We start from the raw sequence: 23,595 nt of genomic DNA, 5'->3' as shown, positions 1-23,595 counted from the left end.
AATCAAGCTAGATGGAAGTGTTATTTTACCAAACAACAAATCAAACAGAAATATTTACCTTGATCTGAAGAGATGCTGAGTACAAAACTCCCCGTAATTTCCCACCAAAAAAACAGAGCAGTGTCTTTACAGAGAGGGAGGACTAAAATGACCTGGAACATTCAGGAATATGTTTCTTCACAGTACCGAAGAAAAGGAATTCAAGGCGCCTCGTAGGAGGGTGTCCTGAGACATGGTGAGTGTGAACAAAGGGGCAGTCAAACCCACGTTGCAATGACAGCTGTGGGCAACAACAGGGCAGGAGGAAGATGCTGCCAAGCTAAGAGCAGACTGAAAAAGCCTTTGGCTGAGCTGGAGATAAAAACTGTATAAGGGTTCTCTTCGTATGTTGTAAAGCTATCCTCCCACCACCTACAGTCACTTCAAGGCTTGATCTCAACATGCAGTTAAGTAATTTCTGTACTACAGCTCTATTTTACCATTCTGAAATTCTACATAAATGCTACATAATTAAAACAGCTGAAGCTTTTCCTGACAGTTTTCTTGCATTCAAATATATGTGCTCATTCTTCCAACTACGAAGCATCATTAATAATTGCAAAAAGTCTGCTTCTTGCACTGAACAGAACTGCTTAGCTGATTTTATAAGGCATTTACTGTAACTGCTTTTGGGCACAAAGCAAGCTGTCTTTTTTTTTTTTTTTTCCAGTAAAGTGTCAGAACTGTCAGAAGTATCCATTAGCAAAGAATTTGTCCAAGAAGAATTCTATCATATTACTTTTCCTGTCTTTCCTGTAATAACAGCAATCTCAGACAAGGACATATGACTTGGCAGCCATGCAAAGCAGAGATATCAGCCTAATATTCCAAGAACAAACTACTGCCAGCAAGCTGACAGCTACAGTTCATGTGCATCTGCTGCTTCCCATGAACTACAGTTTGCAGAAGCGTGAAGTTAGACACTTAACAATTCTATCAAGTTAAGACATTAAAGAAAAAACTCAGCACTCTGAACCCATATTAAAAAAAAGTTTAATATGTTTTTTTCCAAGATCTAATATATAAATGTAATGGTAATAATGTACTCTTCTTTTGTAACCTTGGATGAAATATATTGAAGTCCACTCTTCGCATATTATATAAATAATCATCTAAAGCAACCTAGAAAAGAAGAAAAAAGCTTAGTCTATATCGTGCACACAAATAATTGGGCATTAAGTTTAAAAGGCAATACATGAAACCAAATGAGGAACTGCAAAAAGGCTTGACAGTTTGCCTGTTTTATTAAGTGGTAGTGTAACCATCACATTCAAAGGATAAAGAAAAAGGCAGGTTTTGTGAAGAGAAGCATTGTCTTTTACTAGACCAAACAGCAAATTATAAAAATAGACAAGATTTTGGGCCCTTGCATCAGAACAATGGTCTATGAATATAGAGACATCTTGGGCGAAATGATGTAGTTAAAGAAGAAGGATTAGAAATGTTGATCAAAACTATGAGGTTCCACAGGCAGACACACATTTTGATATTCACAAGTTTTAGGTATTACATCCTCCCAAAATAGACACATGAAGTTAACCATGCTTAATTTGACACTCTACTCTTCACAAACATATTAGTGCAGAAATGAGTCCATCACTTAAAGAGTGCATGATATCACACCCACCGTACAGAAAAAAGCAGGATATGCCTTCACAGGAACTTTCTTACTGAAAGATCTAGCCTGGAAGTAAATGGGGTAAGGTGGGAGAAAAAAAAACAAAAAACAAACGTACTTATCAGGAGAATTTAACATTTCAGATTAAACAACAAGTACTATATACATAGCTAGAGCCAACAGACTGTATTACAAGCTTCGTCCCTTTTTATTTTGACATCCTGAAACTATAATTTTCCACTATATGCAAGCCAGCACCATCCCTCACTGTACACAAAAGTAATTGCACAGAAAGTATGTAATACAGGGAGAGGCCTGCTAAAATTCTTACATGTTTAGACAACCTTACAGTTTACATACAATAAACCAATGTAAATTAGCATCCCTTGTTCCGACAAAGTTCCAAGTTGCATCTGATTTAATAAATACGGTTTAACACTTTTCTCCCCCACCAAATAACTCTTTGCGTCCCCAGAGACAGAAATGATGGAAGACCAGAAATGCATTTTTTCAAGTGCACCTTTTTGGTCCAGTGTTGCCATCAGTCCCAGAAGTCCAGTTATGCTCCATTTACATTTATGGGACTTTGAAAGGATCTCAATGCCTCAGGTCCCCAGTATCTGTGTATAAACAGAGTCTAAACCATGGCTGAATCGAATCTCCAATTTAAACCCACGTACAACTCAGGTACACCTAAAAGAGCTGAAGCAAATCTTCCTGTAATGTTTATTTACAAATACAGAATCCCTCCTTGTTTTGCATTTTCTTACAGGTTAAAATAAACAAACAAACCAACCAAGTCTCTATGAATACTGATGAGAATGTATGAGAGTGTTAGTTTTCCATGGATCGTTCCAGACAACAGAGAAAATCAGGCTGAAACTTTAGGAGGGCAAAATACTGAATCTTTTCAGAAGGCAAATTATTTTAAAACTTTGAAATGTAATAAAATATGTGTGATTTATTATATATATAAAATAAATAAATACAAATATATATATATAAAAGGAAAATGCTCTTCCCTGATCTAATGCTCTGCCTTACTATTATTAATTGTGAGACAAAAAAAGAAAGTAATCTTGCTTGACCTTCTTAACCCAGAATGGGTTGCATGTCATTCAGAAAGCCTGTTATCTCCCTTGGTAAACCGAGTCCATAATGAGCTAGCGTAATTGAGATAAATGCAAAAAGCCAAAAGGAGACCCTCTTTTAAAAAGGGGGGGGGTAACAGAAGGAGGGGGAACATGTAAATGTATTTGCAGGCTTTTGAAGGGATCACTGTGGGACTGACAGAGCACCTTTATTATATGCTTTTATTCTAATAACACACACAATTCCTAAAGAAAACTGCAATCTTCATTATCTTATTTTGCCCTCTGCTGGTCATCAGTCACAGTATCAAGAGCAGCTGACCATGCTTCAGAAACTTTTCTCCCAAGATTACGTGCCACATTACTACAATATGCTTCATATAATATAGCTGAGACTTAATTTAGCATTTGAGCATTATGTTTCTTCTGACTGTGAAAGGGGGCTGGTAACTGTTACCCTCATCCTGCAAAATATGTGGTTTGTGTAACAAATGCTGAGATTGTTGAAACCTCTCTGCAGGTTTAAACTTTACCCTACCCTGTAATTCTGACTAAGGCAGAGGGTAAGTGGCTGGAAAGACCCTCAGGCAAAACAAGATGGTGATTTTATACAGGAGAACAGATGCATTTAAAGGCACCAGCCCACTACATTCACATAAAGTCTTGAAATACCCAACAAATGTTGCCAGCAAAAGCCTATTTCATCCATTAGGGGAGAACATATCTTTATCCTTGCATTAACAAAGACCATCTGATTATGGAGGAGGTAATACCCTGTTATTATGGCCAGTTATTGCCAGTTCAAGTGGTTTGAACACTCTAGAGATCTTGCACTGTCAATTATTCTTCACTGATGATGATGGAGGCTAGAAGCAGGTATTCAGAGAGGAATTTTTTAATTTTAATTAAGATCATGTAAGCCATCCATTAAAAAAAAAAAAAAGGAGCGGGAGGGTGCTAAGATCAACATTCAATTGAATAAAATGCTAATGCTGCCCTAATGTGGTTTCCTTGTGTTTATACTTTTCTGTATAGTCCCCAATTACATGATCACATTGCATATTTTCCACAGGACCCTCCCAGTGCATAACATGGGCAGGGCTCTAGGAATGGAGTAGGAAGAAAGCAGCGGGTAAGATTCTGCCTGTTCTCGTCAGAAGCTGGTTGGCATGTTGGGAGCCAGGGGACCAACACACTAAGAATTATCAAATTATCTGAAAGGCTCTGAAGAACTTAATTCTCTCCCTGCTTCTGTCCCAAAGTTTCCATGTAATACCAGCAACCACATTTTAAACAGCTGGACAATAAATGCACATTGCTCACTTTCCATGCCTCCCATCCCTTTTATGGGGCATTTCAGGCCAGGTACTCAGCATTTTTGTAACCCACAGTTGCAATGAAAGTCAATGGGATTTATACGCTGTGCATTATGGGTTGAGGGGTGGGGAATAAAAAAAAGAAAAACCAACATATTTCAGCTTGAATAAAGACAGCAGACAGTTTTGACCTTTGATTTTCTTTGTCTCTGTTTCCTGCTTCTAAATAGAATAAACAGTTTCCTTGGACATGCGACAACAAAAACTGAGACATCAGGTGAAACAACAGGAACAGGAATGCATTAAATGTAAATTATAAGTAGCCTGTATTAAAAATAAAGCCCAAGGCTACATATTACTAACAAAAAATAAAAACATTAATCAACTAACTAACCACTAACTGAACAAACCAGGGATGCCTCATTTTACCTTCAGAAAAATGAAGAAGGGCTGTCATATCTCTACTGCATAAAATACTGTGATCACAGGTAACGCTGTAATTGAGGATTATATTAATGGTGTAAATGCAGAGATAAATCTGGCTTTTCTTTCCTTTGAAGTGGTACCTTTTCAGACTACCTTAATTGGAAGTATTGGGTGCAATACTGAAAGTATATGCGTACTGGTACTTGTAGACATAAGAAACTCTTTACAGTGCTTCTTGCAAGTTTTTTTTTCCCCGATAAAGGCAGACACAGCATTACTGATGAAACATTCTTTTGCTTTTGTATTACGTACCAACAAGCAATTCAGAGTGTAGCTAAAATAAGAGCATCAAAGAAAAATAGAGTCGGACTCTGCAGTTCTTCAGGATTCATTATCCACAGTTCCAAGCAAATAGTCTTTCCTAATTCACTGGGCTGTGAGCCAGAAAATAAACAGAAAGCACCTTTCCCAACATAGCTTTGAGCATGACTGGTCATGTTAGGGAATGAATCCCCCCTCCCACACACACTAACCAGCAACATGGCAACATGCTCTGCCTTCCTGGCAGCCATTCCACTGTGCTGTGAAATACCATATGCTCAAGTGCTTTCTATGGTGCTGATCCCATGCTGGCATATAGCTGGCGTATTTATAAAAGTCTGCTTGAAGTTTCTCTCCCAGTAATAAGGCTTTTAGGCAGTATTTATATATACATGCAATTGGATCTGGCTGTGAGTAAACTGCCTCCTGTCCATACAGATAAATATAATATTCATGCAGATGCAGTTGTAATATTTAAATTAAAAAAAAAAAAACCACACAAAACCTTTAAACTCTTGAAGTAATTAAAGGTAAAATAGTTGAAATTAAGTATGCAGCTCTAAGTCTTCTAACAACACATATGCACATTGTGCAGATTAGCATAATTATGCAGATTAGCATCAATTATGTTTATTTAAATAAATAAAAGGAAAGGAATCTCACATGTTCTAGATGAATATGGGCCTGGCTGGCAATGTCATAAATTACATCTCTCACATTTTTCTCTTGCTTGCCTCTTATGAAATCCTCTTGTGAAACTCCATGCTAGACATAGGAAGGAAAATCAAAAAGATAAAAACCCTCAATAAATACCAAGTTTCCATTTTAGCTTCTCAAAAATTTGTCCCAGCAACCAAACTAATGACACAAGACTGAAACAGCCTAAATGTTTTACCACTGCCCCCTCCTTTTTTATTTCCCTTTTTTTTTTGTCAGTTACTTGGGGGGGAGGGATCAGGAGAACAAAAAGAACAGTTGGTACAGGCTCTCTGCATGAATTTGTTCCCTAAAGACTTTGTGGTTAGTCAGATAACCAAGTCGGACTTTAAAGTTTTGGGAATTTAGATCAATTTAGATGCCCAATTTTTAAAACCATAATCCAAGAATCGATATTAAGCAGAAGAAAGCCAGTAAAAGCTAGCACAGAAGCCACGCTGGCTTATGAAGTCAGTCATTATCTTGGGATTGGTGTGCACCACCAGGCTTGCAAAAAAACCAAACCAACCCCCCTGCCTCCCAAAAAACCAAAACTAAACCAAAAAACCAAAATCACCAAAAAATCCCACCCCAAAAAAACCAACCCCAAACTTATTCTTTGACTACAGTAACCAATGTAAGACATAATATCGTATATTCAGAATTGCGCCAGTTGCCCATTCTTCTCAACAACGCTCAAGACATATGAAAGCTGTATAAAGGTAGCCAGGTAGGCTTCACAGGAGACAGAAACTCCAGTAGAACTCTGCGATACTTGCCAGCAGCTGAAATGCTTACAAGATGCTCAGTCTGCACAGAAGGGATGCAAGCTGTTTTTACAGTTCCACTGTAAAACACCTTCCGTGGCAAGGAATGACTGTGAATTTTCAGGCTATGTTTGAAAAGCTAAAAACTTGGAAGGCCTCCCATACCATTCAGTCGCAGAAGGGCTGAAAAGCAGGGTGCAGCTCCTTTCTGCAGTCTTATAACCCTGACCTATATTAGCATCTATGTTTTTTGAACTACCTAAATTACTACACTTCAAATCAAAACTTTCAATTGCATTGAAATTATATTCAGAAAATACTAACACAACCGCCTTAAGCATCACCATAATTACATAAATTTTGGTTAAGTATAAAAAGAACAGCATTAACATTTTAAAATAAAGACTGGAGATGAAGGAATAACAGCTGCGATGCCTACAGATCTAGCCAGAGAACATTAATGAAAAAATCTGAGCTTTAATCCCATTTTACCCAAATTGCAAGACCTGCTAAATTCCAATGCAAATTAGGTGTACAGTTTAAATTGGAGGACTATACTGTCTCCTACAGCAATGTATGGAATGTATGCTTACAGCTATCAAATATGTAACACACACCCCCCCCCCCCAACCCCAAAAAAACAAAAAAAAAAAAAACAAAACCACCAGCACATTTATGAAAAGGTAGTAAAGAGAAACCCAAGAAGGTTGCTCAGAAGTAAAATTTCTCACAGTGCTTCCTTTATGGGGATAGGAAAAAGAAAAAAAGAAAAAACCAAAAAAACAAAACCCAGGCCCCATTCCATACGTGTATTTCTACACATTAATGGAAAAATTTCTGAAAGCTGAAATACTACTACATTTAATTAAAAAAAGATTAAAAAATAAAAAACCAGAAACCCTAGAGTTTCATGAAGGTCACTCCTCTCACCTCTCATAAAGATATAAAACCATGACAATGGCATATTACTAGGCCACAGCAGAAAGAATTAATATAAAGGAAAAAGGTGTTCTGTTTCTGGCCTAATAAATTATGATCTCATATCTAGCTTTGAGAGACACGGTTAGAAACACTATACTGTTCAATTCCGGACAGCTTGCTTCTCTTACCAACATACAAATGTCCATGGGAAGAAAGACCTTTTGTCTTGTACTGTGATACGGAGTTGCTCTTAAACAGGTAACTATGCCTTGCGCTTTCCCAATGTGACTGGCTGCATGGTCAGCATGGATGTCCCTCACACCTAAAATTGCAGAAATAATATGTTTAAAACATACTGTCAGGCCTTTTGAGGGGTATAGTCTTCCCTAATGCGTATCACAGTCATATTTAAGGAAAGCTAAGTGCTTGGTCCATGATAGAACTGTCTGTGTTCATAAATTGCCTTGGGATCTCATCTCAGAGGTGCAAAGCAGCGGGCAAATTCATTGATTTCCACATTCAGGAGCAAGATGCCTCTTAGCTTGTTGCAGTTGCTGCAAAGGGTATACTTAGCGGAGTGGAACCTATTCAGATATAATACATCAGTACACAAACTCATTTTCATTGGCATGTCCTCTCCCAGGGTAACAGTATTCCAAGAACTGTTTTTCCTGCCAGAAAAATCATTCAAGTGTGAGATTCCTGACAAGCATTAATGCTTACAGTGTGGTTTCATGCCTAGCTGCAGCTGATTCAGCAATGTACTGAAGCCAAATAGAATGGTCCTATGCTCCCCCCCCCAAAACCATATTTCTGCCACCTCCCTTGGGCTGTCATGGGCAATGAGGCAGTAGCATGGCAAACTGAATCAGATCACCAAAGCAATGGAAAACTAACTTTAGTTACTGCATGGTCACACAACTGTGAGAATGGAAACAAGAGGGAGATGAGTGGGGCAGAGTAGCACCATCGCTCTTCATGACAAGACCATACAAGCTTGGCTTAGACTGACTAAAGCCATAATGTTTCACAGGACTGACCTGGGATAAAATGAAAATTTAAAGGAAAATTGAAATTAAAATTCACAAAGCTCTAATAGAAGCAGCATTCTACAAAGAAAGAAATGAGGATACAGGAATTACAGAGCCTATCTGACACCTGAAAACAATACTGGGCATGCCAGATTCACTGCCCAAGCCTGCCTTGCATGGATCTCAGAAGCCTTTGCGAAACAGTGGCTATAGATAGACTACATGGACTTATTTTGGCAATGGCAGCAGAAAGCAGAGTGTGGCTTGGAGGAATAAATGGATATAACTTACTGATACTGACTGGGCAGCTCAGGCTTTACATATAACTAGGAATTAAAAAAAAAAAAGCTCAAAGAGTAAGAGTTAGCAGTGACTCGTGCTCAATCTGGAAATATATCCCAGAAGTGAGGTTCTGAAAAGGTTTAACAAAATTATTGAGTAGTATCAGATTCCTAACTACTCAGGCAATGAATCAGAGAGCACAATATTAGTATTTTTAAATGACAGGAGCTGGGAGGAAGTACCAGGACTTTGGACGACAAGATTACCAGTCAAAATGAACTTGACAAAAGAAGTAACTCGAAATCAGTAAGACTAAAGCAGCACTACTACTGGGAGAGATACGCACAAACTGGAGACAGGTCAGGAATAAAGAAGCTAAAAAGCACAAGAAATTTAGCAAACATGACCTGTAATGAAGCCAGGTCCCCTTAGTCTAGAAAAGACTGCTGATGGGAAACACCAAGAAAAGGGCTGTGTTCAATGAATTTCTCCATTTGTGGAAAAAAAACTCACGGAAGTTAACTGTTTAATATACAGTGAAGGAGACTTTTCCTTAGATATTTTGTCACACTGGTATATTTAAGAGAAGTTAAACATGACAATAGGGCACCTTGAAAATCCAGAGCCCCCACAACAGATTTTCAAGAAGAGGATCATCTGACTTGTATCAGCAGTGACCCAAGCATGACCTTCTTCAGGACCAAAGACATTTCTCAGAATGGAAGACGCTGATATTTCTCATACTCCTACATTTCTTCAATCAGACAAGTTCAGAAAGACACTTGCAACATTTCACTGATTTCCTACTGAGGAAGCAAACATCAGATGTTGAGAAATAGATTCCTCATTTCTTCCTAAGAAGAATGAATGTGCTCACTATATCTCTATTTTTACTTTTTAAACTCTTTTAACCTCAGCATTGGCATTCCATCAGACTACTCTGATAAGCAAAAGGAAAATATTGCTACTACCATACTAAATACTAGTAAATAATAATAATTCTCACCCTTCTTTTACATCTGAGCTCATACAGGGAATAATTCCATAATGCAACAGACACCTAAAAGAAAGTCACCCTTTTCTTCACTGCAAATGAACAGTTCTTTCCCAATCTGTGACTCTTTTATTAGACATGACACAGATACTAGCTCTTAACCACAAGGATCGTATCATCTTTGTTGTGTTTCTTCTAGCTATTCAATTATTGATAGTTAACCTACTTTTAGGAAGAGAAGAGGATTTGGAGCCAAATTCAAAACATCACCAAGGGAAGTTTATAGGTTGGGAACTCAGCTGTTTCAAGATAACCAGTGTACATCACTGCAATATAGAACAAGAGCTACAGAATAACTACAGCACTTTGTGTTCTGACAAGTGGGACAATCAGAAAATACGGTGAAGAGCTGAATTTACCACACTCTGTAATAGGAGCAAGAAAAGAGAAAACAGTGTTAAGCAACAAAGAACAGAGCAGTAAGAAACGGCACTTCAGTGAGCTTTCCACTGAGCAGCTTCTAAGTACATAGTTCTAGGACAGGTGCAGTAAGATTCCAGATTTATGGTTGAGCATTCAAAAGATATCTGAAATATTACCTAAGACAACATCTACTGAAATTAAACTCTAGTGGAAAAGGAGTCGGCTTTTTGAAACATCAATAAATACCGTATCTGCACTAATGAGTCATCAACAGAATCTAAAAAAGGGGAAAATGCCTACCCAGCATTTCCAAGGTGAGGTACAAGAGAGCACTCTGAGTGTTCTCAGCATATGTTTCAAGCTCCTGGATGTTACGGTACGCTCTATCATCCAAATTCTTCTCCTGTAAATGAACACAGAACTTCAGTAAAATGTAAATATAACTGCTATTTGAGCAAGTTTATTGCTACGGTCAGGTCACCTTAATCCACTATTAAGAAAAAAAAGGACAAAATTAAGAGCTAGAAAGAGAGTATAAATTCAGATAGAAGTAGTCATTCAAGCTTATAGCAAGCGTAACATAACCGAGTAACTACATGCAACTGCAGCCAAGTCTGGTTACTGGAGCAAATACAAACTTTTGCAATAATAAGAAATCAGAATTCTTCACAAAAAAAGATACAGCCAAAACAAAACATCATATGATATTCTTACACTACAGGGTTGCCAATTTTAATACTTAATTTGCATTTGAAGCACAGAGAAATTTAGATAAATAGGAATGTATTTTTTAAAACATGCACAAAAATCAATCCATCAAATACATACACGAGTTTCAAAGTCATATGCAAATATCCCCAAAAACATAAGATCCTCCAGCATTCTTCCTCTCCTGGTGGCTTTTGCGGTTAAAACACACCAGTCTTAAGATTAAAAACCAGTCTTAAGATCAAAAAGCTCTGCATAGCAATGACACTCCACAAGTAACTGATCATCAATTTTCTCAAGGTGTACCTTCATGAGACACTAACTTTAGCAGCAAAGCTAGCTTAAGAAATTCCTGCCCTCAGTTACTCATTCTTGCCCTTCTGTCAGAGTTGGTAGGAGCATCACTGTACCAGTGAAATTCTTCCTCTTGTTTTTCCCAGGAAAAGGGTGGTTATTTTAGAACTCACGGGATTTGAATGTGAACTCATATTTAAAACTCATGTGATTTGAACTCCAATTTACAACACTGCTTAGAAAAAACTCCACAGCCGTGACAAGGAGAAGCAGCTAAGTGTGGCAGAAAGGTTCAGACGGGTCATTTAATTTTTGAGATTTAATATCCATGACTCATCACAAGAGAAGGCTATTTAGGGGCAAAATTGACACGGTAAGAAAAGAGGTCAGGAGGAATAAGATGATGCCAATGATGTAGATTTGTGCAACGTTTTGCAATATGCAACATGACCTTTCTCTTGGGGCAGGATTAGAATGGCACAAAGAGAGACCATGTGTGGGTTTCCCTTTTGCACATCTTAATTTCCATGTCTGTTAAAAGGTAGTTTTCCAGAATTCTTAACAATTGCATATGGGGACCTTACTACTTAATCCCACAGGACGGAACTCCCCTCATACAGAAAGGTATCTAAGTATAACCCTGTCCTGGTTTCAGCTGGGATAGAGTAAATTTTCTTCCCAGTAGCTGGTATAGTGCTGTGTTTTGGATTTAGTATGACAATAATGTTGATAACACACCGATGTTTTAGTTGTTGCTAAGTAGTGCTTACACCAGTCCAGGACTTTTCAGCTTCCCCTGCTCTCCCAGGTGCATAAGAAGCTGGGAGGGGGCACAGCCAGGACAGCTGACCCCAAGTGGCTAAAGGGCTATTCCATACCATATGACATCATGCTCAGTATATAAACTAGGGGAAAGCTGGCCAGGGGGCCGCTGCTCGGGAACTGGCTGGGCATTGCTCAGCAGGTGGTGAGCAACTGCATTGTGCATCACTTATTTTGTATATTCTTTTATTATTATTATTATTTTCCCTTCCTTTTCTGTCCTATTAAACTGTCTTTATCTTAATGCACAAATCTTACTCCCTCCCCCCCCCCCCCCCCCGCCTGATTCCCTCTCCCATCCCACTGCGGGGGGAGTGAGCAAACAGCTGCGTGGTGTTTAGGTGCCTGCCAGCCTCCCAATGGACAGCCTCTAGGGGTAACCACTTCAATTCAGGAGTAGAGACCAGCAACAGAAAACATGAGCACAAACACACTGGTTATCAGAGCAGGGAACAAGAAAGATGTTGACCCACAAACTACATCTATTTTAAAGCAAAACTAACAGGACCCTATTAGCCATTTTGGCCAGAAAGAGCAGAAATTATGAGTAGGGGCATCAAGGGAGAATTAAAAGGAAATACAGCAGTACCATTCTTAAAGAGAAATACTACTGCCTGGGAAAGATTAATTACTTAAGCTTTTGTTTTACACACAAACACATAAAATTAAGGGGGGAAAAAACCACATACAGCTAAAAACAGAATCAGACCTTGAATGGTAAATACTTACTCTTTCATCAATGATCTTCATGAACCACATTTTAGTCAAGTTATGCCTCTTGACAGCCTGAAAATTATCAAATAAAACATCCATGTTAATGTATACAAAGTGATGGTAGTCCTGCATTCTGAAGGCTGAAATATATTTTAGATAATCCTTTTCTTACAAGGATTGTATTCACTGGGTTAAATCAAAGTGGCACGTCAGTGGAAAATCACAGAATCATATGATTGGCTTCCTCAAATACAAACCCAAAAATTTTCAACTGGCATTTGTTACAAGTTGTTGCACACAAAAAATGAAATCTTGGACATCAAGCCAGTTAACTAAAATAATTTCTTTTAAAATATTTTTGAAAGTAATTTATTCTTTCATACATTCCCACAAAATATTTGCAGATAACTGTGTTCACTCTCCACAGAGAACAGAGTTTCCTCCAGAGTCAAGCAATAAAAAGAATTCCCCTGTAAATTTTCAAGAAAATGTCAGTACAACATACCAATATGCACTGTAAAGACAGCACCCTAACAAAGTAATATAATGAATATTACAGTTTTGTTTAAAAAAGTATCCCACAGCATCTCATATTCACACATTCTTCTTGTGGCTCTTACCTTGTATTTGACTCCCTTCCTGTACCACTTAATTCTATCAACTTACCTTCAATCCTCTTATACACACTGAATTTTTGCAGACCACACTGTCAGAAAGGCTACAGTCACACACATAAATATTTATAAACAGAACTTATAGAGCACATTTCTCAATCTTAGCCTTTATAGCTCACTTTCAACTTCTTTTCCTCCATTATATTTGTAAATGCTTTTTCAAGGTTTAACAAGGCTAGATCTTCTTGTTGATTCAACAAAATCTGCTTAAGGAAGTACTTGGTATGTGAAAAGGCAAATTTTAAGTTACAACTACAAATGTCAGTTTTGCTTCTCATTTGTTCGTGCTGAGTATCATTTTGTAAATGAAATCCTTGAAACAGTCACAGGTCAAGACTTAAAGCACCAAACTGAGTTCTGCTAAATTACCCAATTTACACATTACATCCATTTTGAGCTATCTTCATTCAAACACACAGGTCCTCTTTTATCAGAAGCTTTGAAAATTGGCTTCTTCCACAGAAATAGAGAATTAGGCCTCACTTTTTGTATGTTCAAAATGGACAGATAAGTAACAACAAATATCATACAGTTGCCATATAAGTTTATATTAAAGTCACTGAGAGTTGAGCTATTAGTAATTCTAGAAATACTACTGAAGTCTATTTATACACTTTACTAGTGCATAAAACTCTTGGAATCCAAATGTGAGTATTCCGGGATATACAAAACTTCAGGAACACATTTAACATGATAAATTAGTATTTCTTCTGGAAAATCAAAATTGTCCTCATACAAATTGAACAGCAAGAAAAGAGTATACATAAAATACGCTGTGCAAAAGACATGCTAATTCCATTAACAGCTCTGCAATACTTCTGAGTTCAGGTGTCTTTCCAAATCCTTCTTTCTAAGAATTGCAATACATTCTTGAACATTTGTGAAGGTGTGCTCTTCAGATAGGTCATTCTTGAGATATTTGCTGAAATGTAGAAATAAAATCACATCTTGAGTGCAAAGGTCAGCAGGCCAGGTTGGATTGTTATTTCTCTCCAGTGCTCTGCAGTGTTCAGAGCTATCAGAGCTCCTAGAAATACTTCCTGAACTATTTTTCGATATCTTATTCCACAACCAGTGCTGTTTGGATTGTCTTATATTGGTCTTCCTTTGGAGAAATCATATGTAAGGCGAAATCTTACCACAGAGGTAGGCCAATTTTTTCTTCCACTTCAAAATCAATTTTCTGTTTTGCAAGAAAGGAGCATGACTGGCAGTCTTAGCTGTTGGAAAGGGTTGCAATTGATATCTCAGTATCTGAATTATTTACATCTGAATGTTGTACTGATTTTGGCTGGGATAGAGTTACATTTCTTCACAGTAGCTAGTATGGGCTACGTTTTGGATTTGTGCTGGAAACAGTGTTGATAACACAGGGATGTTCTGGTTACTGCTGAGCAGTGCTTACACAGAGTCAAGGCCTTTTCTGCTCTCACCCCACCCCACCAGCGAGTAGGCTGGGGGTGCACAAGAAGGTGGGAGGGGACACAGCTGGGACAGCTGACCCCAGCTGACCAAAAGGATATTCCATACTATATGACGTCATGCTCAGCAATAAAACTAGGGGGGAGGTTGGAGGGGCAGGAGGGCTACTCAGGGACTGGTTGGGCATCAGTCAGTTGGTGGTGAGCAATTGTTTTCATTTGCAGCACTTGTCTTTCTTGGGTTTTATTTTTCTCTCTGTTTTTTTTCCTCTTTTCCTTACAATTTTTATTATTATTGTTATTATTTCTTTTTAATTATTAAGCTGTTTTTAATCTCAACACACCAGTTTTTTTACCCTTCCGATTCTCTCCCCTATCCCACCACGGGGGGGGGGGGGGGGGGGGGGGGGGGGGGGGGGGGGCAGAGTAAGCGAGCACTTTTGTGGTGCTTAGTTGCCAGCTGGGGTTAAACCACCACAATGTTTTGGGTTTTTTATAAGTTACTCTTCTGCTAATAAACATTTCCACCCCCCACTGATACATAGACAAGCAGTCTGAAATTAAAAGTGGCCGAAAGAATATATACAATCATATCCAAAACTAACTTGTATCTAACCCACTCAATCAGACAACTAAATGAGAGGGTATCTTCAGAAACAAAAATAAGTTAAGGTACACTAAAGCAAGTTCCTCTCTGGAAAGGAGACAAAAGCATTTTGGGAGAAAACAGTCTTGTTCCTGGGAATTTTGCCATATGCTGGAAGAGAGATAGAAAGACAGAAATAAAAAGCAAAGGCACAGACAGATTGACATGCAAAACAACCAATTCTGCATTAAAATATCACCCTAGGTGCATCTTCAACTCCCATAATCCCATAAAAAGGCTTACAACATTTGCCAGTCTTCATTCTAATTGTATGAACGCTTTGTTGTGGCTAAGGTACACACTTTATCTGAGCTAGAGACCCCTATGAATAGCTCTGGTCCTCCTAAAAGTGACTGCAGCAGGTGTTTTTATTTTATTTTACTTCTTGGCTTTACCTATGTTTGCGCTTAGTTAAACAAACTGTGTCTTGTTTAAATCCCAATTTTAATCTAAACATAAGCGTTGATAGACAGGAACAAATGCTCACTTATGCTTTATTTCACATTGGAAGGAGGAAGAGTTAGGGAGGGGCCACAGTTTCAGCACTGCCAAAAATCACTGAAAGAGGATTTGGAAGGGATTCCTTTTTGTGGTCTCAGAGGTGCAGCAGAGTGGGTGTGAAGCCAAGATGGCAACAAGTGAAATGCTCTAATCCCGCAGGAACTGCATCGTTCTATCCCAGCGTTACAGTGAGTGTCCTGCTTTTCCCAGGATTTTAACAGGAACAATGCAGATGAATACTTGGATGAAGACTCCACATGTCACTGCCTGTTTTTCAGCAGGTCCGTAAACCTAACTACCTGTGGGATCTGTGTTAACTGTATTAGGCTATTGAGCTCTAGACAAACTGCAGCCTTCCCTGTCCAGGAGCTCAGAGATTTTTAGTTTAAATGCAAGTTCTGATCTTATCGAGTAGAAGCCTTACAGTAGCTGCTCTTTTGGAAGGTTCTAAGACTTGCTGTGGCCTGTGACCCTAAGATGACAAGTTAGCAATGTATGGAATTTCCATCCCCAAAGAAATTCAAAATTCAACTCAATGTGACCCTGACAACATGATCTAACTTTGATGTTAGACCTTCTTTGAGTGGCAAGTTGGACTAGATGACAACCAGAGATCCCTACCAACTGAAGTATTCTGTGGTTCTGTATCAGCATCAAGGGGAAATCCATTCACACTGCCTTCAGATCTTCAATCATCCATCGAACATATCAATGACAGTCCTAACTAGAAACAAAAAATGTTGCAAGAAAGCCTCTGTTTCTTTGGCCATGACCAGCAGAGGAACAGATCTGTAGGTGTGCTTTATGTGCAATGTTCTAGTGCCTGCAGAACTTGGGCATCATGGTAAAAATAAACTGTTAAGTTCACAAGTACATTCCCTGTTACTCGATCCACTGTTAAGTTCACAAGTACATTCCCTGTTACTCAATGCACACAAAAGGATCTGTGCAAAACATAATACATAAACAGAAGTCATCAAGCAACTCTTGATGCGAGGAGAAGACCGTATTAATATTCTTCCTATTATCCAGTAACTAGGTATGAAGGTCTTGGGCTTTTCCTCATACCCTATTTGCTAGTTCTCTGTGCTCAGTCTCCTGTCTTTTTGTACAGCTTAATCTCTTCAGGCAGGACTAGCACTGGCTCAGGGAAGTATGGCTTTAGGTAGCAGGTCCTACCTAAATATCCTCCTTTTCTGACTCTGCTCTTTGGTTGTAGGTAACTTAAAACATCACACACAGACACAAACACAATTTACATTATCTGTTTTATATAAAATAATGCTGTTAACTATGCAACATAGTACACACAAAACAATAACATTATTTCCCACAGTAAAAATATTTTAGTTAAGTGAATTTTTGGACAATAAAGGTATATTTTACCTTCCACAGTTCTGTAGCAACTGGCTGATGTGGTGGGTTATCGCAGTATATATCTTCCACAACCTCCCTCCAGAACTGCATTCGCATCAAACCTGTAGTCTTCTGAGTTATGGAATCTTTAATCTGGAAAAAATACACCTGGAGTGAAATTCACAGTGTCTTTAAGGCACTTGGTCTATCTACACTGAAAAGACAGACACAGGACATAGCCAAACTCAGTAGGGAAAGTGCTCAGTTCTGAATTTACATTTATTCCTCATAAAGCACACAAACACTACAGAGAGGAAAAAAAAAAAAATCTTCACCATAACCCGACTTTGAAATCCACAGAGATTAAGTCCTGGGCAACCCTCACCTCACCTTTCTTCCCAGAGGGAAAAGAAGCAGGGGTAACAGCAGTGAGGGAGGGCAGTGCCACGGGTTGCCAGAAGCACAGCCCACAGAAGCTGATCCAGGATTTTGCTTGGTCACAGAATCACAGAATCACAGAATCATATAGGTTGGAAAAGACCTTTAAGATCATCGAGTCCAACCATAAACCTAACACTGCCAAAAACCACCACTACACCATGTCTCTAAGTACCTCATCCAAACGTCCTTTAAATACCTCCAGGGATGGCGACTCAACCACTTCCCTGGGCAGTCTGTTCCAATGCTTGATAACCCTCTCGGTGAAGAAAAATTTCCTAATATCCAGTCTAAACCTCCCCTGGCGCAACTTGAGGCCATTTCCTCTTGTCCTATCACTTGTTACCTGGGAGAAGAGACCGACCCCCACCTCTCTACAACCTCCTTTCAGGTAGTTGTAGAGAGCGATGAGGTCTCCCCTCAGCCTCCTTTTCTCCAGGCTAAACAGTCCCAGCTCCCTCAGCCGCTCCTCATAAGACTTCTGCTCCAGACCCTTCACCAGCTTCGTTGCCCTTCTCTGTACGCGCTCCAGTACCTCAATATCCCTCTTGTAGTGGGGGGCCCAAAACTGAACACAGTATTCGAGGTGTGGCCTCACCAGTGCCGAGTACAGGGGCACAATCACTTCCCTAGTCCTGCTGGCCACGCTATTTTTGATACAGGCCAGGATGCCATTGGCCTTCTTGGCCGCCTGGGCACACTGCTGGCTCATATTCAGGCGGCTGTCAACCAACACCCCCAGGTCCTTCTCTGCCAGGCAGCTTTCCAGCCACTCTTCCCCAAGCCTGTAGCGTTGCATGGGGTTGCTGTGGCCCAAGTGCAGGACCTTGCACTTGGCCTTGTTAAACCTCATACAATTCACCTCAGCCCATCGATCCAGCCTGTCCAGGTCCCTCTGCAGAGCCTGCCTACCCTCCAGCAGATCAACACTCCCACACAACTTGGTGTCGTCTGCAAACTTACTGAGAGTGCACTCGATCCCTTCGTCCAGATCATTGATAAAGATGTTAAACAGAACTGGCCCCAACACCGAGCCCTGGGGAACACCGCTTGTGACCGGCCGCCAACCGGAGTAAACTCCATTCACCACCACTCTCTGGGCCCGGCCGTAAATGGTCAGCACATTTCCTGGATTGCTCCCTTCTGGCAAGGTTACCAACTTTCCTGGTTGCACTGGCCATTTCTGGCCACCTAGCAAAGGGGACAGACTGCAGCCACTCCCCTCCCACAACTCTAATTACACACTTCCCTCCCAGCAACCTTTCCATCACCTAGCTTCTGCCAACAAAGACCTGGGACTGATTATATCATCCAAGTTTTTGACAGACCTTCTACAGATAGGATTTAGCTGCACTTTACCAATTCAGTCGCTGCATTTGAAGCCACAACATAGATGCAATCACATAACAGTGTCAAGGACCACAGCCTGTTTGTTATAATTTAATTTTAAAATGCACAAAGAAGAAAGTCAGAAAAACTATATACATAAACAAAATAAATTGGGGGAGGCTGGCTACTTTCCAAGGGTCATTCAAAACTAGAGGTTTGTATTGCACTATTTATTCATTGCCTCTTAGAATAAGAAAAAGTTAATCTTGGCAAAACACCACCTACTAGTGTAATTTAGACTACTGAAACTGTTATTTTACATTTCCAGAGTTCACAAATACATTTTAATACCTGCCTGAGCCAGTTCCACATTGAAGGCTCTTAAGGCAAAAGCAGAGGTTCGAGATTCCGCAGGCAACAGCAGAGAACACAGAAACCCTTCATAGTCACGCTTTCTATAAAAGGATGAAAAAATACATTTATTATTTATAGCTCTATGTAAATTGGGTGTGCTATTGCTTAGCACTGAACTCCTAATATAGTTACTATAAATTATAGTTCAAAACTCTGACTTTGCAAAAGTAGCCGCTTTTAAGCTTATTTTAAAATAAGACAAACTCCAAGAGAGAGGGGATGCTGTCTGAACTCTCAGTGCACCGCTCAAATCCAGATCTCAAGATACTTGGCTGAAGGCATGGAACAAGGCTGTGGCAGAACTGCAAACAGAATGCAGGTTGTCCGACTTCCAGACTTCTGTTCTAAACATGAAACCCCATTTCTTTAAAAGATTGTACTTTGGAGCTTGGCAGAAGAGCGCTTGCTTAAACAGTGTTTGTTTATTGGTAACTATATTCAAAGCATAAAAACTCTGGGTCTTGGCAGTTTCTCTGCAGGTAACTTGTTGCCAATCTAGAGTGATATGCCTTTGTTTGGCCACTTGGGTGTGCCATTAAATTAAAAACAACCACAGTGCACTGAATCATAAATTGCAAAACCATACATAACTGTAACTAACAAAAACATTTGGTCACCTCTGAAAAGCTAAATTGCTTGTTTTGAACAACATTTTTGTGTACTTTCTGACAAGCCTGTAACCTGATTCTTCATTAGAAGACGACCAGCAACTCCAAGTTTCGCCTCCGGAGTGGAGAAATAGGTGTCAAGGAAAACACATTTACTCATTTTCACGAGGTCTGCTGTTCTTACACGTACTCATATTTCTTCTGAATACGAGCTTAAAATAGCAAAGCCAAACTAAAACCAAGGGTTATCAGGGTTGCTACTTTTAGCATCAAACAAAAAGGAAGCGAGATTTAACAGAGGTTCTTATCCTTAAAATACACATCAGCTGATAACTAACAAATGCTTAAGAGGTTTCACAAGAGTTGTGAAACTTGTTTTAGAGCTTGATGCAAATCCAGAAGCATCAACAAAAAAATGACATTTGTGAATTTGAGCAGGCTTTAACGGTCACCTTCATATTAAAGAACAGATGCATCAAACCTCCCTCAATTAAGACACTTTCTGAAAAGTATTATCAGCTCAAAACCTAGTATTTTTTTTCAAGGCTGATTGTAGTAAGACCCAGTATTGTCCATCCCGGGCAGAGCTGCAAGATTTACAGCCACATTTTCCCAGTTATGCAGTTTGCCTGGGTTGTTCACACAACACAGAACCACTTCTACTTCCAGAATGGAAACAAAGAAACACATTACACAAAATAAACAGCAACACAATAGAGAAATTTCTCTAGTAATGGTGTTGGCATGTTGGGGTGGGTTTTTTGCAATTATTTTAAGCTTAAAAATTAAGTGTAGCAAAAAATAGCTAAGGAAAAAACTCAGAAAGAAATGTGAATTTTATGCTGGCAGTGTGCCCTTGGACATAACAGTAGAAAAGCAAATCTATTAAGCCTCAGCCTGTAAAATAAAATTGATACTGCTATAGATCATGTTCCACCCCAACCCTCTTTGTGTATTAGGGTAAGGAATGAAGAAAGGAGGGAATGACCCTTAAGTCTGGTATTGAGTGTTTTTCATAGTTTCCCTCTGGAAGAAGCATAAGCTTACATATGAACCCACAGATGGAAGAAAAGTTGGTTATGACCATTACTGGACTTTCAGTATAATGAAAAACTTAAAGTCTTAAAAATAATTTCTTCCACGTTACAGAACTCCGTAATACCATCAAGTCACAAGCTTGTCTTCCAGAGCAGACATCATAAACAGCAAGAGACAGAAAACATACCTACTAGGGAAACATATTTTTAATCAAATAGCTTAAAGCTACTTGTAAAAGAGTTATTTAACATAAAAAGGAAAACCTAAGAGAAAGGACACATTGCAAAAAGTTGCACAAATACACATCACTAAAGCGTAACTCAGTTGTTGTTCTTCCTAATGCGTGGGAGACTCAAATTCAGGACTGGGGAGTTGCTGATACATAGCCTCAAGTGTTTTATTTCTGTTTGAATAGTAACTCCTTCCTCTTCCTCTTATTTTTTATAACTTAGGATTTCCATGCAATATATGAGCTACTGTGAACAGCAGCTTCAATTAAATGATGCCAAGAGCATAACCACTTTCATTTTATTATTTTGAATGCTTGTGCATTTTTATAATTAGTCCTTTTTAAGGTTTAACAAAAAATAACAAAAAAAAAAGTTTAAATTCAACCATCTCAGCTTCTGTGTCTTGGAACCTAACTATCCTGTTCACAGTTGTTTGTTACTGAAAACATTTTACCTGTATATGTTAACTTTACCTGTATATTAACCATACACACAGTCTCTGATCTCCTGAGTAACTGGCAAACAAATCCTGGGTAGAGTAACCAGCAAAACAAAGCTGTAATCTGAAGTTTATCAAGGAAAGTGTAACCTGGCTATGCATGCCGATGCATCTGTAAAGGTCTGCTGCTCGGTGCTGCACAGAAAATTTAAGATTGTCACATTTCTTTCCATTAGTTTTCCTACTTTAAACGTTACTGCTGACCACACACACCTTTACATCTTTTACAAGCATCAGTTTGGAGAAGATGATCCTGTTCCACTCTTTTTTCTATACACACTTGGAAGCCTTCTCCCTGCTTCTGTCAAGCATCTAGGACAACTGTATCCAAAGAGAAATTATTTAAGTCTTTCCAAAGAGACTTGTTTAATTTTTTACTTTGTACCTCTGAACTCTCGTGGACTAGAAAGCAGCTAAGGGGCTTTGCATACTGTTTACTGCCCAGAAGCCAAACAGGAAACATCGCCTGGCCTGGAAGTGTCTGAGATGCACTCCTGCTCCTCTTGCAGCATTTTGGATTTGACCAAAAATGGATACTTTTGAAAACTAGGCTTCCTTCCCCTCCTGCACTCAGGTTGGAGAAGATACTTGAGCTGTCTGCCCAGCTGTCAGATTTCCTCTGCTTTTGCTTATTTTCCAAGGAGTACTTGGGAAGCTTGGCTATTTCCCAGCAGCCAAGAAGATCTGAAAACACCCATTATTTTTAAACATCCACTTCGGTGATCCTTCTCTCCAAAAAGCCGAGACAATGAAATGGAAACATTCGGTATTTCAGAAGATAAGCAGCTGTGAAAGAAGCAGGGGAGGGAAATTGCCGTTTACAGGTTAAATCATCCATGTAGCTTAAATATTTATCTACTTTCCGTTGCTCCCCCCCGAAAAGGCGAGGTCCCGGAGCAGCCCCATCCACCGGCGCCGTTCACTTCAGGGCCGCAGGGGTTCTTGTCGCGGCCAGGCGTGCCCAGGCGAGGCCGAGGACGGCCTGGGCAGCCGGGGGGAAACCCCAGTCACCTTTTGCAGGAAACTGAGCAGCCTCTCCGTCAGGCGGGAAGCGCTCGCAAGCCTTCCTCCGACAGACTCGCCCACCCCTGAGGAGAGGAAAACCCACGCGTTTGCAGGCCTCCCCTCCGGGCACTCACCGCACCAGCTCGGCACAGTACTGCACCTCTCCTCCGGGCGCCGGGCGGCTCCAGCCCGCCGCCTCCCTCCCGCCGCCAAGCCCCGGCCACGGGAGCCCGCCGCGGGCGCCCGCCGCCCTCAGCATGCGGTGGCAGGACCCCTGCCGCAGCCCGCCCCGCGCCATGGCGGCGGCCGCCATGCTGCCCGCCGCTCCACCCCTCCCGTCAGTCACCCCGGGCCCGCGGGGCCTGTCCGGTGTAAACGTTTAACGGAGAAAGTACCGGTAGATGGCACCCGAGAATGCGCGGTGGCGTCCCGAGGTTTTGCGGGAGCTGTACGGCCTTTTGTTGTCCTGCAAATGGCGTCCGTCATGCCGCCTTTGCCTCAGTTTCCCCCGGCTGCCGAGGCGGGCGCTGCTGGGGGCGGTTTGAGGTGAATTCCTCCGCTCTCTGGGAAACCAGGCACTTGGGTTTTTAAACCGGTAGCCCCCCAAAAATGAGGAAGCTGAACTGTAAAAACCTCCTAGCTATAGGTAGTGTGGCATAGGAGACTTACAGGAGCGGCTGTAGGACTGGGCCGATTTGCTGTATGAGGGAGGGGGCAGGGCAGTTCTGCCTGGGCAGCAAAGCTGACCCCAGGGCTCAGTCCTTGGTAAAATGTTTTGTTTAAGTTTTGCAACAGAGGCCCTATTTCCTCCTCTTGGCTGGGAGAGGGACTCCATACTCCAGGCTGGTTGGAGTTTATTTACAGACAGGATGGTCCTGTTAGTCCTGTAGTCATGGGCAGAGTAGCCATGCTCCCTCAAAGTTTGGCCTATATGGGGATAAGCCAGCAAATTCATACAAAAGTGCCACCATGC

At 40.3% G+C, this 23,595-nt stretch overlaps 1 protein-coding gene across 10 annotated transcripts; it reads right to left on the bottom strand.

The window, feature by feature from the left end:
* Positions 1-1,021: 1,021 nt before the first annotated feature.
* Positions 1,022-23,311, bottom strand: NDUFAF6 (NADH:ubiquinone oxidoreductase complex assembly factor 6). 10 transcript variants are annotated; one of them, XM_075494969.1, is made up of 10 exons: positions 23,018-23,311; positions 22,003-22,403; positions 19,180-19,283; positions 17,092-17,214; positions 12,479-12,535; positions 10,226-10,328; positions 7,384-7,517; positions 5,475-5,576; positions 1,667-1,723; positions 1,022-1,161 (listed from the first exon to the last, which is right to left on the bottom strand). In XM_075494969.1, the coding sequence occupies exons 3-10, from the start codon at positions 19,198-19,200 to the stop codon at positions 1,033-1,035; spliced, it is 726 nt and encodes a 241-aa protein (XP_075351084.1). In that variant the 5' UTR covers positions 19,201-19,283; positions 22,003-22,403; positions 23,018-23,311; the 3' UTR covers positions 1,022-1,032. The 10 variants fall into 10 exon arrangements, 9 of the variants coding, with proteins under 9 accessions (XP_075351084.1, XP_075351087.1, XP_075351080.1 ...); XM_075494972.1 differs by lacking the exon at positions 22,003-22,403 and having other exon boundaries at positions 19,184-19,283; positions 23,018-23,229; XM_075494965.1 differs by lacking the exons at positions 22,003-22,403; positions 23,018-23,311 and adding an exon at positions 22,757-22,962 and having other exon boundaries at positions 19,184-19,283.
* Between the last annotated feature and the right edge of the window lie 284 nt (positions 23,312-23,595).

Source organism: Mycteria americana, chromosome 2, assembly GCF_035582795.1.
Source record: "Mycteria americana isolate JAX WOST 10 ecotype Jacksonville Zoo and Gardens chromosome 2, USCA_MyAme_1.0, whole genome shotgun sequence".
NCBI classification, from domain to species: Eukaryota; Metazoa; Chordata; class Aves; order Ciconiiformes; family Ciconiidae; genus Mycteria; species Mycteria americana.
Note: the sequence above shows the minus strand (reverse complement) of the source record. Positions and strands in the feature narration are given on the sequence as shown.